This window comes from Corythoichthys intestinalis, chromosome 4, assembly GCF_030265065.1.
Source record: "Corythoichthys intestinalis isolate RoL2023-P3 chromosome 4, ASM3026506v1, whole genome shotgun sequence".
NCBI classification, from domain to species: Eukaryota; Metazoa; Chordata; class Actinopteri; order Syngnathiformes; family Syngnathidae; genus Corythoichthys; species Corythoichthys intestinalis.
The window spans coordinates 14,317,404-14,335,316 of record NC_080398.1 but is presented as its reverse complement, the minus strand read 5'-3'; the positions used below and the strand labels follow the sequence as shown (position 1 = coordinate 14,335,316).

The 17,913-nt window shown below is 37.7% G+C and overlaps 2 protein-coding genes across 8 annotated transcripts in view; both read right to left on the bottom strand.

Moving 5' to 3' along the window:
• Positions 1–3,341, bottom strand: part of ptprub (protein tyrosine phosphatase receptor type Ub) — a 382,270-nt gene extending 378,929 nt beyond the window's left edge. For 2 of the 4 annotated variants that reach the window (XM_057833549.1, XM_057833551.1), the window contains exon 1: positions 3,041–3,341. In XM_057833549.1, the coding sequence (XP_057689532.1) occupies positions 3,041–3,110 (70 nt within the window). In that variant the 5' untranslated portion in view covers positions 3,111–3,341. The remainder of the gene's footprint in view (positions 1–3,040) is intronic. The other 2 variants (XM_057833550.1, XM_057833552.1) reach the window with 1 other exon arrangement.
• Positions 3,342–15,371: 12,030 nt separating this feature from the next.
• LOC130914410 (glucocorticoid modulatory element-binding protein 1-like) overlaps positions 15,372–17,913 on the bottom strand; it is a 47,199-nt gene continuing 44,657 nt past the window's right edge. For all 4 annotated transcript variants that reach the window (XM_057833576.1, XM_057833578.1, XM_057833577.1 and 1 more), the window contains one exon: positions 15,372–16,153. In XM_057833576.1, coding sequence (XP_057689559.1) covers positions 15,687–16,153 — 467 coding nt within the window. In that variant the 3' untranslated portion in view covers positions 15,372–15,686. The remainder of the gene's footprint in view (positions 16,154–17,913) is intronic.

Here is a 17,913-nt window from a genome sequence, read left to right as displayed (position 1 = left end):
AAGTTTGTAGTGTTTACTTTCGACCTTTAGTGCTGTGGTCTTGACAACTTAGTTATATTTTATTCTATTTGTGTAGTGACAGGCTAGTAAACAAGTAGGCAATGAAATGTTACCAATTTAACGTTAATAGTTAAGTTGTTTTTACTCCTTGCTATGATTTATTTTTTTTTTTTTTTTTTTTTTACCAATCGATCATTAACTTACTTTTGAGCAAGCATAAATGTCCTTGGGTGACCGTCTTGACATATATGTGGTCAACGACGGTGCCTTATCTATAGCGTGCATTTGGTGAGCTTTCTTTAGCGCTTTGAAAAAGGCACCAAAAAAATCCTCCCACTAATCTTTCAGAGCAACTTGGTGTCGGAATTACAGGTAGTTCATGCACAGCACTAAACCATCGGGTTTTTGCTATTTTAAAGTTAGAAAAAGATGTTCAAGCCATGACCACACAGTATTCCTATGCAACTCTACGGTTAACGCAATGTCTACACCTAGCAGGGTTTTTTAAAACTGAGGATTCTGCCCTAATATGTCGGGAAAAATAGTCCACACCAGCACGTTTGTAGTGAGAGAAAAAAAGAAAACTTCCACAGCCAACCGCATTCATTCATTTTTAAGTACAGTGTATCACAAAAGTGAGTACACCCCTTGCATTTCTGCAGATATTTAAGTACATCTTTTCATAGGACAACACTGACAAAATGTTACTTTGACGCAATGAAAAGTAGTCTGTGTGCAGCTTATATAATAGAGTTGATTTATTTTCCCCTCAAAATAACTCAAAATATAGCCATTAATATCTAAACCCCTGGCAACAAAAGTGAGTACACCCCTTAGAAACTATGTACATCCCTAAATGTCCAAATTGAGTACTGCTCGCCATTTTCCCTCCAAAATGTCATGTGACTTGTTACAGTAGTGCTGTCAGCATTGCTGCAGAGATTGAAGAGGTGGGGAAACAGTTTGAAGACATGTCAACAAAGCACATGGATTACTGGAACCATGTCCTATGGTCTGATGAGACGGGTGGGCTTTCTTGTGTACCGTCTTCAGAAGGCTTCCTCCTGGGGTGACAGCCCTGCACACCAATTTGATGTAGAGTGCGGCGAATGGTCTGAGCACTAACAGGCTGACCCCCCACCTCTTTAATCTCTGCAGCAATGCTGACAGCACTCCTGTAACGAGTCACATGACATTTTGGAGGGAAAATGAAGAGCAGTACTCAATTTGGACATTTAGGGATGTACGTAGTTACTAAGGGGTGTACTCACTTTTGTTGCTTGGGGTTTGGATATTAATGGCTATATTTTGAGTTATTTTGAGGGGAAAATAAATTAACCTGCACACAGACTATTTTTCATTGTGTCAAAGTGTCATTTTATCAGTGTTGTCCCATGGAAAATATACTTAATATCTGCAGAAATCCTAGGGGTGTGCTCACTTTTGTGATACGCTGTACATTCATAACAATGCGCGAAAAATAATTGTCCATAGTACCCCCGTCCTTCGCATGCGTTCTTCAATATGAAGCACTGCAAGAATTTGTAAATAAATGGACGGAAAAAAAGCACCGGTCTAATTTACTACAAATGTAAACATTGGCATCATGTGTGACACAGGGACAAAGTTTGTCGCAGTCAGTCACGTTTCCACAGTTAATCTTCGGTTATCAGTATCCACATTATGGCGCCACAAACGCAGATTTCGCACATCTTCTCTTTGGACAGCGTTTTTAAGAACCCTCGTTTAAATGTGCGTGTGCGTGTGGAAGATAGGCCAAACCATAGAAAAAGTTCTTCTTTTTGCCAACCAAGTGTCCAACTTTTGTGATTTGGGGGCGTGGTTTTGCGATGGATCCAGTCAGTTCCACAGTAAGTTTTAATATACAGTATTTAATTACAATTTAAATGCCAAATACTGTCCAAAAACAAGAAACCTTGAAACCTTATCACCCCCGTCCCCAACAGGCACACACGCAATGCTCACTTTAAAAAACAATGATACACATTGAGGGGGTCCACCCCACCCAATGTCCTCTTTTGGTAAACCAGCATATGGTGACCCGAGCTTACAGCATTTTCCTCAGACAGTCAGCGACCCAATAAAAGATGACCCCATGACCCATTTTGGGTCCCATCCCCAAATTTAGGAAACCCAAGCTCAATCACTCCTGTGCAACACCAAAGAGACATACATCAAGTAAATTAAATGTAAATGTAATATCATAGCAACAGGGTACAACAGTTTGACAGTGGCAGCAATGGTGGAAGAACAATGCAGAACAGAATGCGGCAGAATGCATGCATGGCACAAGTCAAAAAAATGTATGAATAAAAAAACCAAAATCTAAATAATAATTAAATCCAGCCCATATGTGCATAAATGATTGTTAACCCAGCATTGTCCAATAAGTGGTTTTATTTTGTTTCAAATTTGTTTTCCTCTGAGGAAAATATACAAATATAGTGTTGCAGGTCAACATTTCAGAGATTGCCTGTTTTGCATTCTCAACATATTACAAAGGAGACATAAAATGGGAAAACAATTCAAATATATTTATATTTTGCCATGTTTATGAAGATAGTTTACCTAATAAAGCAACAATAGCAATAACTGCTCTTTCTTTTGGTCTTTTAATGGCACACGGAGCATCATAAATGTTTACCAGACCTTACGGAGTAAAGTGAAATTAAACTTTTATATCTGCCTAACAATGAGTAAGAGACACTTTGTAATGTGAGCGGTGATGCACAGCAAAAGCATGAAGTCTTGTTTAGGGAAATGGGAGCTTTTGGCTAGGCAATCTCAGCATTTAACCTTCCAAAAGTACTTTTTTTACAGTAGGTAGGGATTTTTAAACGGTAAAAAGTGCGTCATTAATCCGAGGAAGACGCTTTCACGTGGACGCACAGCTCGTCTCATGGAGCACAAAGTTACTGGTGTGCCGAACTCGCTTCTCTTTTGCGCTCAGTGGAGTTTAAACCTTAATCGCAAAGTTTACAACTACATTGATGATACTCGGACGAACATCGGGTTTTACCTGTTGGCCCCTCGATGCCATCGGCGTAGATCTGGACGCTGAGAATCAACAAAAAGGCGCAGGTGTTCATCGTCAAGCTCTTTTTTAGTCCACTTTTAAATGCGCGGAAAATGTCGTTTTCAAGTCGTCCCGTGACATCCACCCGGGGAAGTTTGGGAGAACGGAGCTCCTCTATTCCCCACTGGTTGACAGTGACACAGACACGCAGTTTCAGAGAACGCGCCGTGAGACGGCCCACTGCTACTTGTGCAAACTGACGTCAGGGTAAACAGTTGAACAGAGAGATTTGCCTTCTCAAAGCTCGTTTTCCCTCCCAGTCCAAGACTCTTCTTCACACAAAAAAGAAGGGATTCGGGCGGCTCCAAGTGGCGAAATCGAGGAACTGACACAAACCCGAGTGAAGTCTTGTCACTAACTTGTGCATGTTTGATTCTTTTTCTAAGTATTGACTAACGTTATAATGTCTTCATGACATTTTACCCATTTCAGGAAGAGTGGTCAATTTTTATTATTTTGTTTTGTTTTCAATTGTATTCTGTATTCCATATTATTCATATTTATATTTTTTCTATTTTTTAAATGTTTTCAGTTCAAAAGTTGAGAATCAAGACCTTTAAATTTATATACGGCAAGTGATTATTTTTGGTCATTTAAAAAATGTAAATATTAGCAATTACAGTATTACTATATTTTTTAATTAATATTGTATTTTTATATTCATTCATTCATTCATTTTCCATTCCGCTTTTCCTCACAAGGGTCGTGTCGTGGGGGTGCTGGAGCCCATCCGAGCTAACTCCGGGCAATAGGTGGGGTAGACCCTGAATTGGCTGCCAGCTATATTTTTATATTAAATTTTATAATTATAAATACATTCATAAATCAATACAATATTCATGAAAGTGATACTCTAAAGTAGGCATGTGCCGGTATGATATTCTGACGGTATGATAACCTTAAGCCAAAATATCATGGTATCACGGTATTGCAATTACAGCTCTAACATGTGTTTCTTATAGATATCTGGGTTTAAAAATAAAAAATTTAGAATTTTTTTTTACCATTGAACAGATTTTTATTTTTCAAAAAATATAAGCAAATTGGAATATAAGAATAATGTTAAGTTAAAATAAATTAAAATATATACATAATATATGTATTTATTTATATATGTTCTAAATAAAATTAAAATAAATGCAGTCCTTTAGGTGAGCCAAAACCCACAGCCACAGCTCAACATTATTACTTTATACTTTTAACATTATTATTAATGAAAAAAATAACTGAATTATTTTCCATAAAAAGCAATGTGCATGACTCGTATCATGTTTACATTATACCATAATGTATATTGCATAATCATATCACATTTTGTAATTGTCAATGATTGTCAATGATACCGATGATGATGACAATAAAACTCCATTCCATTCCATACACACACTCTCTTTTTCAACACAAACAGTTGCCAGAGAGATTTAAAAAACACCACGTTTTACCACAGCTAGACACACTAAACACACTGGAGATAACTCTCGTATCTGGTGGGAAACATTCCTGACGGTGTTTACCAACCTTTAATTTTGTATAAATGCGAAATCATATGGAAGGTACTGACTCATCGGCAGCCACCCTCCGCAAACATGTTTTACATGTCGGTTGGCCCTCCTCCTCTAAGCCGCGGCCGTCTGTAACTTTTCTGTAGCCGAAGTATTCCCATGCCAGTGTTTTTTTTTCTTTGATGGGGGAAAAAGTTCAGGAGTTTCCCCTCCTCCAGCCATCGTGCAGCACAGCTGACTCACTGAAACTGAGCAACAACAAGTTGGGGGAGGGTTGAGCCTTACAGCTCCAAGCGAGGGATTTCTCCATGCATGTTTGGGACATAAAAAATAGCTAATACCTTAGGGAAGGTATGACAGAAAATTTTTGCGGTATTGAAACCTTGACATTTTCATACCACGGTATACCTTGAAACCGGTAATCGGCACATGTCTACTCTAAAGTTGATATTTTTTCATAGTATTTAACTCATCGCATGCCACTGATTGTGATAAACGTCTAAATTATTCAAACCAGAAAGACCGGCTGTGAATACTCATGTTTTACCGCCATTGACAGAGCGAGACGTCCAATCCATTTAGACTGGGAGGGGGGAATGATCGAATGTCTAGCACCGTCAGTGGCAGCCTATGAGTTAAATGAGTGCCCTTAAAAGGTTAAAAAATAATAATAATAATAATTCGTGCATGAAAGGGTTAAGGGGGTTAAGGTCGTGCCATGGTAGTCCAGTGAGTAGCATGTTTGCTTCACAGCCCTAAAATATGTTATTATAATATTTGCTTTATTTTCTCATTGGCTGCCAATGCCGCACCGCACGCATGCTATTTTTAGACTGTGACGTCGCATCGTAAAGCGGAAGTAAAGTAGAAGTGGGACATTATAGACCCGCCCTCGCATAGAAGCAATGTTAATTCTGCTACTTTTCTCCGGTAATCATTCAAAAAGGAACATGCTGATCACGAATTGCTTTTTTGGAACTTGTAGAAACGACTCGAGACATTACGACATATGAAGGATGTTTACTTCATACGTTTCCCGAGACCAAAAACTAGGAGGAAAAAATGTGAACAATGAATCAACTTGCGCGGACGTTTTAACGCCAGCTAGGTGAGGCCAGGGTGAAGCCATTCACATTTCATATGCAGTAAACATTTTGTTGTGTTGGCATTCTCCTTCAGAGGACAAAGAGGTAAGCCATTTTGATATTTTCAACTTATTTTTTATAGGGCTGTCAAAATTATCGCGTTAATGGGCGGTAATTAAGTTTTTTAATTAATCACGTTAAAATATTTGACACAACTAACGCACATGCCCCGCTCAAACAGATTAAAATGACAGCAGAGTGTAATGTCCACTTGTTACTTGTTTTTTGGTGTTTGGCGCCCTCTGCTGGCGCTTGGGTCCAGCACCATGAGTGAGCATGGTGTAATTATTGACATCAAAAATGGCGAGCTAATAGTTTATTTTTTTATTGAAAATTTTACAAATTTTAATAACACGAAAACATTAAGAGGGGTTTTAATATAAAATTTCTATAACTTGTGCTAACATTTATCTTTTAAGAACTACAAGTCTTTCTATCCATGAATCGCTTTAAGAGAATGTTAATAATGTTAATGCCATCTTGTTGATTTATTGTTATAATAAACTAATAAAGTACTTATGTACCGTATTTTGAATGTATATATCCGCCTTGTGTCTTATCTTTCCATTCCAACAATAATTTACAGAAAAATATGGCATATTTTATATATGGTTTGAATTGCGATTAATTACGATTAATTAATTTTTAAGCTGTAATTACCTCGATTAAAAATTTTAATCGTTTGACAGCCCTAATTTTTTAGCGTGAAGTTGTGCCATGCTGCTTCTGTCTGACAATGAATGATCAGAAAAGAATTAAAATGGTCTTTGACTGCCAGTTACCTTTACTTGTTGTAAAAAAAAAAAAAAAAAACTTTAGTAAGGGGGAAGTGTAAATAAATTATAGAATTAAGATTTGTTATCGATGAAAAAATTAAATGTGTTCGTTGGCTGTCACAGAGTAGCATTTGCGATCGCTACACAAAACTAACTAAATTACCCCCAAGAACGGTCAGAGATGTAGGAAGTGATGTATTGCTTGAGGTATGCCATTAACAATGATAGTGGTCCAATCAATTACAAAGTTTAAATGACTTGAATGTCTATCACTGTCATTGATAGCCAATGGAAAAAAATAACTGTCGCAAAGTGTTCATGTAAGTCTGTAATAGGCTTCATCCATGCAGCCATGGCAACCTGTCCAGCTCACCTAATGAGGAAGCCTTAGAAAATAGAAAATTACAGGAGCACGGTGTCCCAGTGGTTAGCACGTCTGTCACACAGGTCTGAGACGTTGGTTTATTAACTTAAGGGCTACCAGTGTCTTCAAAAATGTAAAACAAGGGCAAATATTCAGCAAAGGTGTGTTACAGTGACACAAGTTTAATTTGTGGAACAATTTTGAAACTGACCTAATAAGCTCTGAATCTCTTGCTGTGTTTGAAAACAGGTTTAAAATTCAAGATGTGACTATTACAGAATTATAATAAAAAAATGTGCACAAGTGTGTGCTTATGTACTGTAAGTGCAGTTATGTGTACGTACTGTATACATGACAATAGAGGAAAGAAGAGCCAGGACTAGATACATTTTTTTTTACTTCTTCCTACTCCCTTTTGAACATGTAAACTGTGATTAATGTTTAAATGTTTTATTTCTCTTAAACATTTTCTGTTTCATTTTTATATGTTCAGTAAACAAACGCTGGGTTTGAATCTAGGCTACAGCTTACCTGTACTTGCATCGAAAAACATGCTTGATCAAAAATTCTAAATGACCTGTGTTAAACTCAAACCCATGTTGCCTGTTAAATGGTGCCATTTTTCCAAAACTAGTCAAGAATAATGAAATGTAGATGCAGTTGTGTAATTGCTACTGCATGTTCCCATGTATAACACATTAGATAAAAGAGAAGACATCAAGAAAACATAGTGCTACATAGTTTCTGGTTAATAGATGCCAAGGCCAGCCAATTGTTTAAAAAATATTAAAAAAGGGGAGGTGGGGCAACTAATTCATCCTCAAGCGGCAGTTGAATAGGCTCTCTCTCCCATGCTTCCAAGGCAATTATAAATGCCATTGTTAGTGTTTTATAGCTTAATCATTCACCCTGTTCAAACGGTTACTCTTTAACTTGGCTCTGTCAGTTATCGCCTCAAAAGAAGCTAAATTATTCATACTGCACTTTCCAATAAAGAAAATATTTGCGCTGTTGTTCTGAGGTTATCTTTTAAATGTCATACAGTCTTTTTCGCTTTACTCCGGAGGTAATAGCATTTCAAGTAAATCTGATTCATCCCTAACTCAAAATCTTGCTTCTGCACCAACAGTTACTCTGCAGACTGCAGCTCAGGTGGAGGATTATCAGTGACGACAAATGTTATGTGCTGAGAAAACACAAAGTGATCAACACAGTTCTTCGTAATCAGACTAAAGAATATTCTGCAACACCTAATTAAAATGTATGTTAAAATTTGTTGTTTTTGTTGTTGTAGTTTTTTTTTGCACTAATTTTCCAACAATACTGTTGTCTCATAGTTTGCACATTTGTGTCACAGTCAAGTGGTTTTGGTTTTTAGTGTTCTTCATCTATTTTCTCCATGTTCTGTACTGTACATTTCAAAAACACACTATAGGGTACTGAAGACTTTAAATCAGGGGCGTCAAACTCATTTTTATCGTGAGCCACATCGATCTCATGGTTTGGCTGCGAAACCATATAATTGTGTGATTATAATACTGACTATACACAACAGATTGAAAGATGGCTTGCTTTGAAGTCAGAACCCAGTAAAAACCTTTTTCAACTATTTAATTTGTTTTGAAAGTGGGATTAACAAACGCGTTCAATAGCTAAATGATATTAAAACTGATCATTTATGATTTTGCTATTTTACTAAGAAACAGGATGACAATGCACATGTTCGCAGACTGAAAAGAATGATGATATGTGTGGGGTGGGTCAGATTTGGCCCCCAAGCCTTGAGTTTGACACCTGTCCTCTAAATTGTCCAAATTTCAATGCCAATTGGATGTTATCCATCCCTGGGTGTACCGACCTCATCCAAACTTAGTTAGCCATAGTGAAGACAAGCAGTGTAGAAAGCAGATGGATGGGCCGCGGCGGATGAATTTGCACAAGACAGACAGGTAAATATTCCTTCACACAGCCAATAACCAGTGGGGAGCATATTTCTCCATAAATTACATAGTCTGTCATCTAGTGTGTGCCGAATTTGCATTTGAAGATGTTTCTTCTTTCCGCACCTGGTCATGTTTATTGTAGAATATGTGACAGGCATTAAACCCCTGCACTTCTGCGGAGTGAAATGTAAATAAACAGAAGTGAAAGGATAAATGGACTACATTATTATGACAACTTCCTTATTGCAAAAAGACACACAAATGCACTTCGACGAAGGGATAACAGAGACTGTATTAAGTAATACATTTAAAAGGACATGAGGGCAGTCGTGGGTCAAACAGTCAAACTTCCCAATTGTTCGTGCTTCAATAGAAAACGCAGACATGTATATTTCAATATTTGGCAGGTCTCAGATGTCACAGCTTTCATATGTGCGTCAGTGTGTTAAAGCCGGTCTCACACGGACGTGCAATTGCATTTGATTTGAGCATTACATATCCTCTGAGATTCATCTTAGAAAATACACATTCATGATCGACACTAGACGACCACCACGGGGATACCACTGGACATTCTCAAATTGTTTAACACAAGTGTCAAACTGAAGGCCACATGTCACTTCATGTGGCCAGAGAAAGATTTTTTTTCTTTTTGACTTGACATTATATGCTCCTCTGCCAATTACAGCCCCAATTCCAATTGAGGTGGCACATTGTGTTAAACATGAATAAAACAGAAACTACAACATCCCAACGCCATTGGATTTGGGGCTGTAGTTGTCATAAACCATCCACAGTAATCAGTCAGTGTCAATGTGTGAGCTGATTTTTAGTGGGAACAAGTGAACCTAAGGCTTTTCAAAGAACAAAAAGCACATTTTTTCCCCCATGGTTTAGAAAATTCTCGCTGGAACCAGAAGTCAATACATAGCCTCTATGTCATTGCGGCTTGTCAGTATTAACGCTGTGAATTCAATTAAAAAGTGCCGACAGACGTGTTGAGGGCGTACAACATGAATACGATACCCGGTCACGGATGTCATTAGCGCCAAATGATGGATGAATGGTGGTGAGGGCTCTGCAAATGTTTTAATTTCACCAAGTGCTTGAAGCCTGCATGTCAGGCTGACACTACACCTGCAACTTAGTGTTTGGAGTAATTTATCCTCAGCATGCCCATATTTCAAATGAGATTATTTGGACTATTTCAAGATAGGGTGTAGGTTTGGTCTCAACATTGGTAGGGACGATTTTACAGTAATGCACATAAATGCAAACAATGACCCAAATAAGGAATGGCTAGCTTGACTTTGTTGTTCCTTGTGGAGGCTGACCTGACCGCAGTAATTTTGCAGTTTAGCAAGTAAAATGTTATGCTAACTCTGATGCAGGTCAGACTTTCAGTAGCTACATTAGTGTTTTCTCTTTTTACATGACTTACAGTGGCCTCTGCTGGCTGAAAAAAAAACTTCTAATATCTCTCCACTCTGAAAGTGACGGAGGAGGCCGCATGTTGTCGACATGAATCTGTTGGGGCTTTGTGAATATGTGTGTGTGTGTGTGTGTGTGTGTGTGTGTGTGTGTGTGTGTGTGTGTGTGTGTGTGTGTGTGTGTGTGTGTGTGCGTGCGCGCGTGCGTGCGTGCGTGCGTGCGTGTGTGTCTTTGTGGTGAGACGGGGGGCTTCAAGTCACCAGCCAACCAAACGTTCGTTTGAGGGGGGTGGACGGGCACATTCAGCAAGTGAAAAGGGTTAAATGTAAGTCTGAACATAATGAAAATAATCCACTTAATAAGGATAGTGTCTTTTCCATCATTACAACATATGGGAAGACAATCTAAATTACCTATACAACTGAAGTCTTTATATAATGCAAATAAGGTTGCTTAAAAGTTGGTGGGCACAATTTGAGCATCCTGAAAAGTCGGCAGTGTTATGTCCCTACCGTATGTTGTATGTTTATATATAGTGTACCTAGAGTATATATATATATATATATATAAGTTATACAATTAAAATAATCCTCTTTAAACATTCAACGTTTGATTAACACATCCGATGCCATTGACGGATAGTTGAAATTAGAGTGAACGTGTATCGTCATTAATAAGAGCTTTGAATATAAATTTAATGTATTTTAATGTATCAACAAATTTAATTTGAAGTAACATTTCTAGCTGCAATTGGTTGGCAACCAGTTCAGGATGTACCCCGTTTTCTTCCCGTAGTCAGCTGAGATAGGTTCCAGCGCCCCATCGAGCCTCATGGGGAAAGGTGGTACAGAAGATGAAAGAGTAAATAACATTTCTAATTCTTTTACCAATACCACAATACATACAGGTAGTACCCGCGTTACGAACGAGTTTCGTTCTTACGCTAGCGACGTAACGCGAATTTTTGCGTAAATCAGAATTAAACCCTTTAAGTACCCCTAAATCTCAAAATAACTATCCAAAAAGTCCAAAAGTATTGTATTTTGTTTAATGATGGATGATACACTCCACTTTGGTGGCATCATTGGGTCTGGCTGGACTGTCGCCTTGTATGACTGAAGAGTAGACTCAGATGTCTGACATGGATAAAATTTCTAATTCTTTTACATACTACCACAGTACATACAGGTAGTCCCTGGGTTACAAACGAGTTCCGTTCCTATGCTGGTGACGTAACCCGAATTTTTGCGTTATTCGGAATTAAACCCTTTAAGTACCCCTATATCTATCCAAAAAGTCCAAAAGTATTGTATTTTGTTTAATGATGGAGGATACACTCCCCTCTGGTGGCAGCGTTGGGTAGGGCTGGACTCACCTTGTATGACTGAGGAGCAGACTCAGACGTCTGACATGGATAAAGGACAGCTGCACTCTGCTAATATATATTTGTGTATGCATTTCTAATTAAATTTGGAGCTACAGTTTGGGGAGTTATGTGTGAACGATTTGCTATGAGAATTGTAAATACGTTAGCATTCTTAGCATTTAAGCTAGCGGACTTTTGATTGGCAAAATAGACTAATTTATTCTACTAAATTTACATATTGATCAGACAACATTGATGTGTAAACACCAATTGTTTTATTGTTAAAATGCGTGTTGTTTTGAACATAAGCAGAGGTGGGTGAAGAAGCCAAAAGTTTTACTCAGATAAGAGTAGCGTTACTTCAAAATAATATTACTCGAGTAAAAGTATCATCCAAAAAAATTTACTCAAGTACAGGTAAAAAAGTATCCAGTAAAAAGAATACTCAAGTAATGAGTAACATTTTGAGTAGCTGCTTATTTTTATTTTCTATTATCTTTTTATTTTTATTTACAATGGTATTTTTTTTCCTTTGAGCACAAACTTATATGTATGAACTTTTGTTATAATGATACTGTACAATAACCACATTAAGCCAAGGGGGGGGGGGGGGGGGGGGCATTAAAGAGAGAAAAAAAAACAGTCATGAAGCATTATTCGTCTTAAGAGCATAAGTGCCCTGCCCTCTAGTGGAGAAAATAGTTTCTAGTTTGAGTAGTGAATACTGTAGTTCCTTCATAGTTACTATTATGAAATTAAAAGGATCATATCTCCGGTTTTCCGTGGTTAATCGGTGTCAAATAAAAACTGCGAGAGAATTTTAAATCCACCATTTCGATTCATGCTGAGGGCAGCGCTCTTATGTCAAATACTTCATTTGTTATGGTGCTTTAAAGACATGATTGAACAGGCTTGCGTGATCATAGAACGACAAGCTTGCGTCTGATTTGTGTAATGGAGTCATGTGATTCGTGTTGCGACGTCTCATTGGTGAAATTAATAGCGCTACTCCTGGCAATGGCATCGCTAGCAAAAAATAAATAAATAAATATAATATGTAGAATAAAGAGGAAAAATGTATCGACTCTTGTGTAGCCCAAAGTAGCTGAGTAAGAGTAGTGTTTTTTTCTTTACAAATCTACTCAAGTAAAAGTAAAAAGCATGGCTTAGAAAACTACTCTTAGAAGCATTTTTCTCAAAAAGTTACTCAAGTATATGTAACCGAGTATATGTAACCGAGTACATGTAACGCGTTACTACCCACCTCTGAGCATAAGTGTACATATGTGTGTTACAGCTTTACAAAGTGTCAAATGTGAAGGAAGTAAAACACTTCAAAAGCACAATTGTCTTGTTTGCTGTCTGTAAAGCTGAACAACTTCACGTTTAGTGAGGACAGAACATATTAATAAAGTAAAGTAAAAAATAAGACACTGTGAGGTACAATAAGGACAACTGAGAGTCGAGTACATCGTAACCCGGGGCCAACCTGTACTCTGTGAATACTGTTCATACATACAGTATATCCGGGCTGACAGGGGATCTGTAAAAGGTCCATTAAACCAACGCAGCACCAGCCTTTCATTTGCAGCAAATATTCAGATGTACAGAAAGTTGCTATTTGAAAGTAGAGATGTCCCGATCGATCGGCATCTCGATCGATCGGGTCCGATCACGTCATTTTCAAAGTATGGGAATCGGCAAAAAAATATTTTTTGATATATATATATATATATATATATATATATATATATATATATATATATATATATATATATATATATATTAACTAAATCGTTTTCTAATTGTATTTAACGTTACAGACATAATATGTTACACTCATCCAGAGTCCTTAGTTTAGGCTTAAGGTAGGGTTATCAAATTTATCCCGATAACGGCGGAAATTAGTTTTTTTTTTAAATGTATCACGTTAAAATATTTAACGCAATTAATGTATGCGCTGCACGACCCACTCACGCATTGTCGCACTCAATCTGTTATGGCGCCGTTTTACCTATATAGAGAGCTAAAAGGCAGCGTAAAATGAGTAGAGTGAATTTTGGCAGCCTTTGGAGCCTTTTTTTAATTGGCTAAAGCCTTACAATCCCTCTCCCTACGATTAGAAATATCGTGGGAAGCAATGTGGGGAAGCAAGGTAGTAATTGATCTTTTTCTCAACACCATATGTTATTTCCCAACGCAGAGAAGATATATCAATTGGTAGCACTACACACAGTCATGGTTGCACTTCCCATCATGAATTTGGGCATGGCTACAGTATCATTTACTGAAAGCTCAACAAATACACTAGATGACAATATTTAGTCACAATATACAAAGTCACATTTATCCTTTAAGAATTACAAGTCTTTCTATCCGTGGATCCCTCTCATAGAAAGAATGTTAATAATGTAAATGCCATCTTGAGGATTTATTGTCATAATAAACAAATACAGTACTTATGTTGAATGTATATATTCGTCCGAGTTTTATGAATTTTTTTCTTAATGCATTGCCAAAATGTATATGATCGGGAAAAATTATCAGGAATGATTGGAATTGAATCGGGAACAAAAAAAAGCAATCGGATCGGGAAATATCAGGATCGGCAGATACTCAAACTAAAACGATCGGGATCGGATCGGGAGCAAAAAAACATGATCGGAACAACCCTATTTGAAAGCAATCATTTGTGCGTGTGACTATAAGTGCAACATTCTAGAAAGGTCAATACTCAAAGGGGGGACTTGTAGATATGATTTTGTATTGATTCACCCTCCGGTAAAACCATGTAAGAGCAAAGCATATAAGTTGAATCTATGCTGTCTGGCTGTTAGTTCTTATTGCTTGCACACGCATGTGTTTTTTTTTCCATTTCACCAGCATGTGCTTCCAGAAGTGAAACCATATTTGTACTGCAATCCCTCTATCCTGTCTCTGCCATCTCTTCTATCACTCTATCATTTCAACCAAAGCAGATGGCCTTTTTCTTATATGCAAATTTCCCTTGCCTCCATCGTCTGGTGCTTTCCCATGCAGGGTTCAGTCGACCTCATAATGTTTAGAGAACATTCCTCCACACGTGTTCCAGATGTTAGGCCCCTCGAGATAATCACTGTTGTGATTGTGAATAGAATAGAATAGAATAGAATAGAATAGAATAGAATAGAATAGAATAGAATAGAATAGAATAGAATAGAATAGAATAGAATGTTTTTACATGCTGTAGGCCTATCAAGGTGCTGTGAGCGGACATGCAAACCACTCTTACGCAATGCCACCCTTTTAAGTTATTTAGGAAAAATGGATGTTTATTTCATCTTTACAAGTGTAAAGTTGTCCAGCTATTGTTCCTAATGAGGCTTAAATTTGAATTATGTAATGTAATCACATTGTTTAACCCGTGCGCTAATAAGTGTATTTAAAACGTAAAATGTATAATTATTTACGTAAAATGTATAATTATTTCTGCATATAAAAAAAATATATACAAATTGCGATTGATCAGGGGTTAACTATGGACTGCATGCAATTAATCTGTTAATCGCCTTATGGCACTAGTAATAAAATTTGGTAAAATAATGGGACAAATAAACCAAAAAAGTGAGTGACTAAGTGAAGAAAGTGACTAGGATTACATTTTGTAATCACTTGACAGCACTAATTAAAAGTATCTGTAAATTGTGAGTGTTATTGGCAACATCTTTGAATTCTAAGTGAAAAATAAAGACCCATTTTGGAGATACATGCTTTTTTTTATTGGGCAGCAACATTATGCCTTAATAGTAGCCTGAGTGAGATGTACAGTATGTGTTTAAAAATTGGTCTCATATAAACTTCCACACTTAATTATACATTGAGTCACAAAAAGCATTTTCAATTACAAATGTTGTAAGAAAAGTTTCGTTTTGCTACCTATCCCAAACTACTTTAACCACAAGGGGAAACATAGTCAACAAAGACTAACTCTGGAAGTAGCTGCAAGGACAGGTTTACAATGTACTCTTTAACAAATTGCCTTGAACTTTGGGAGCATATCCCATATCATTCTGCAGTTTTCTCTCATTTAGTTTTCAGTTTTTTGCATCCCTTTCTCCCCAAAGCCACCTTTTCAAAGCTGTGCAAGCTTTCTCCCTCTCCCAGCTCCTCACTTCCCAACTGAGGTTGAAGCTTGCACGCACTTTGTCCAAGACCGTGCTGCATCTCTACAGTTAGTTCTTGTCCCGCCCTGTGGGCTCTCGCGTGTTTGCCCGACTCACAGTGTGCCCGCATCCTCTCTTCCCGCTTCCCGGCGCCCGCTCGCGGGGCTCCAGGGGTGGGGAAGTAGCTAACGTTCTGAGGGCTGATGTTGGGGTGAGTGTATGTTGACTCAGGTAAACCCATGAGTGAGACAGGCTGTATCACAGTGTTACTGAGGGTGGGCGATAGCTGGCTATTGGGTGGCTGGTGACGTTGGGGTCGGAGGTGCTTGTAGGATGTGCTTTTAACGCTTGCCTGCTTCCTCCGTTCTTTTGACAGCTCCTCCAGATCTACAAGGAGACAGATAACAATTTTCAGAGCTGCCAACTCTCACGCTTTGAGCGTGAGACACACGCAATTGCCAGTTTTCTCACGCACACACGCCACACATCCAATTTCTCACGCAAAAAAAAAAAAAAATCTGATTTTGGGCCGAGACTCGTTCGTTTCTTTTTCAAACTCTCCGACAGTAGATGGCGCTACTCGCCACTGTAACCCTATTCGCTACATAAACATCCTAGTTGCGACAGAAGAAGACCTTCAAGGAGACAATCGCAGGAGAAACTCGAATGGAGAAAGAATCTCTGAAGAAAGTCACAATCTGAAGATTAGGTATGTTATAATTAGTGACATATATCGTCAATTAAGTACCCAATCTTTTAAACTTTAAATCTTGAAAGAAATTTGTTTATGTTTGTGCATGTGAACTTGATTTTGTGTTGTAAATGTAAACTCAGTTCCCATAACAAGCAGCAGGAGATCACTTCGCTAGCCTCGTAGTATTGCCTACTGCAAGCATGCTCAAAACATCAGCTCATATACAGGCATGAAAATCACTCACCTTTCGGCGAAATTCGCCGTTTTGAAGTCAAAAAGGGGTGACCTACGTGAATTGTGTAGATCCGATGAGAAATTTTTTAGGGGGGGTCGTAAATCCATCTAACTAACTAACGACATGTTTTATTGATGTTGCTAAGCCTGTCGCGATATGCAATGAATCCATTTATCGCAAGGTAAATAAAAATGAGGGCGGTAATTTTCATGGCTGCGTTTTATCACCCAAAAATCGCAATTATAGTTTTTTTTCCAATATCGTTCAGGCCCATGTGTGATTAATTATTGTTATTTGTACTTAAATAAAGAATTTGAGTGTTCCAAAATGTTTTTGTCAATTAATAAGCGTCAACAAAAATTTCATTGCTAAATTAGTAAAAAAAAATATATATATATATATATATATATATATATACACATAAGTCGATTAATTGTAACAATAGTCGGCTGACTGATCGGGAGAAAATTAGTCGTTTGGGACAGCCCTACCGCCTACCTATTTCCTCCACACCCTTTTCACCTTTTTAACCCCTGAGCCATTTTCATGCCTGCATATAGCATTGTTTATTTAGTATTAGGCCGTGTTCACACTTGGGTTGCATGATGTAGACTGAAACATTCAATCAAGGCTAACTATGTTATAAAATATGAAAAATAGAGAGGACATAAATTTGCTCAATCCAATCTTTTGGAAAACTGATTGATTACGTCTAGTCTAGTGTATTATGTGATTCATTGCTTTCTCCTTTTTATACCACTATAAAAAATAAAAAGTTATGGTAACAGATTTGCAGGCATCTTAATAGACACACATTCTACGAATGATAATATTCAAAATATTTTTAAGACAACGGTTTCTACAGTTAAAAGAGACAGCAAAAAAAATAATCTATAGACAAGTTTCCGAGGTACTTCCGCTTTACTTCCACATTTCTGCTCGCACTTCTGTTTTACACTTTCTCCATCCAAAACAACAGTGGAGTTGGAGTGACATTACTCATCAAAATCTCTCAAAAATACAATTTGGAAATACTGCATCCATCTGCCATCATCACAACATGGGAGGACAACATGTTCATGAGGGCAGATGTGGAACCAAGCTCGTGCCACCACAAAGACCGGGTGTTTTTGTAGCCATGTTACCACTGTGGAAGGTATGTTCTTCCTATCCCTGCATTTCCTGTGTCCGGTACTCAAAAAATACAAAAGCTATAGT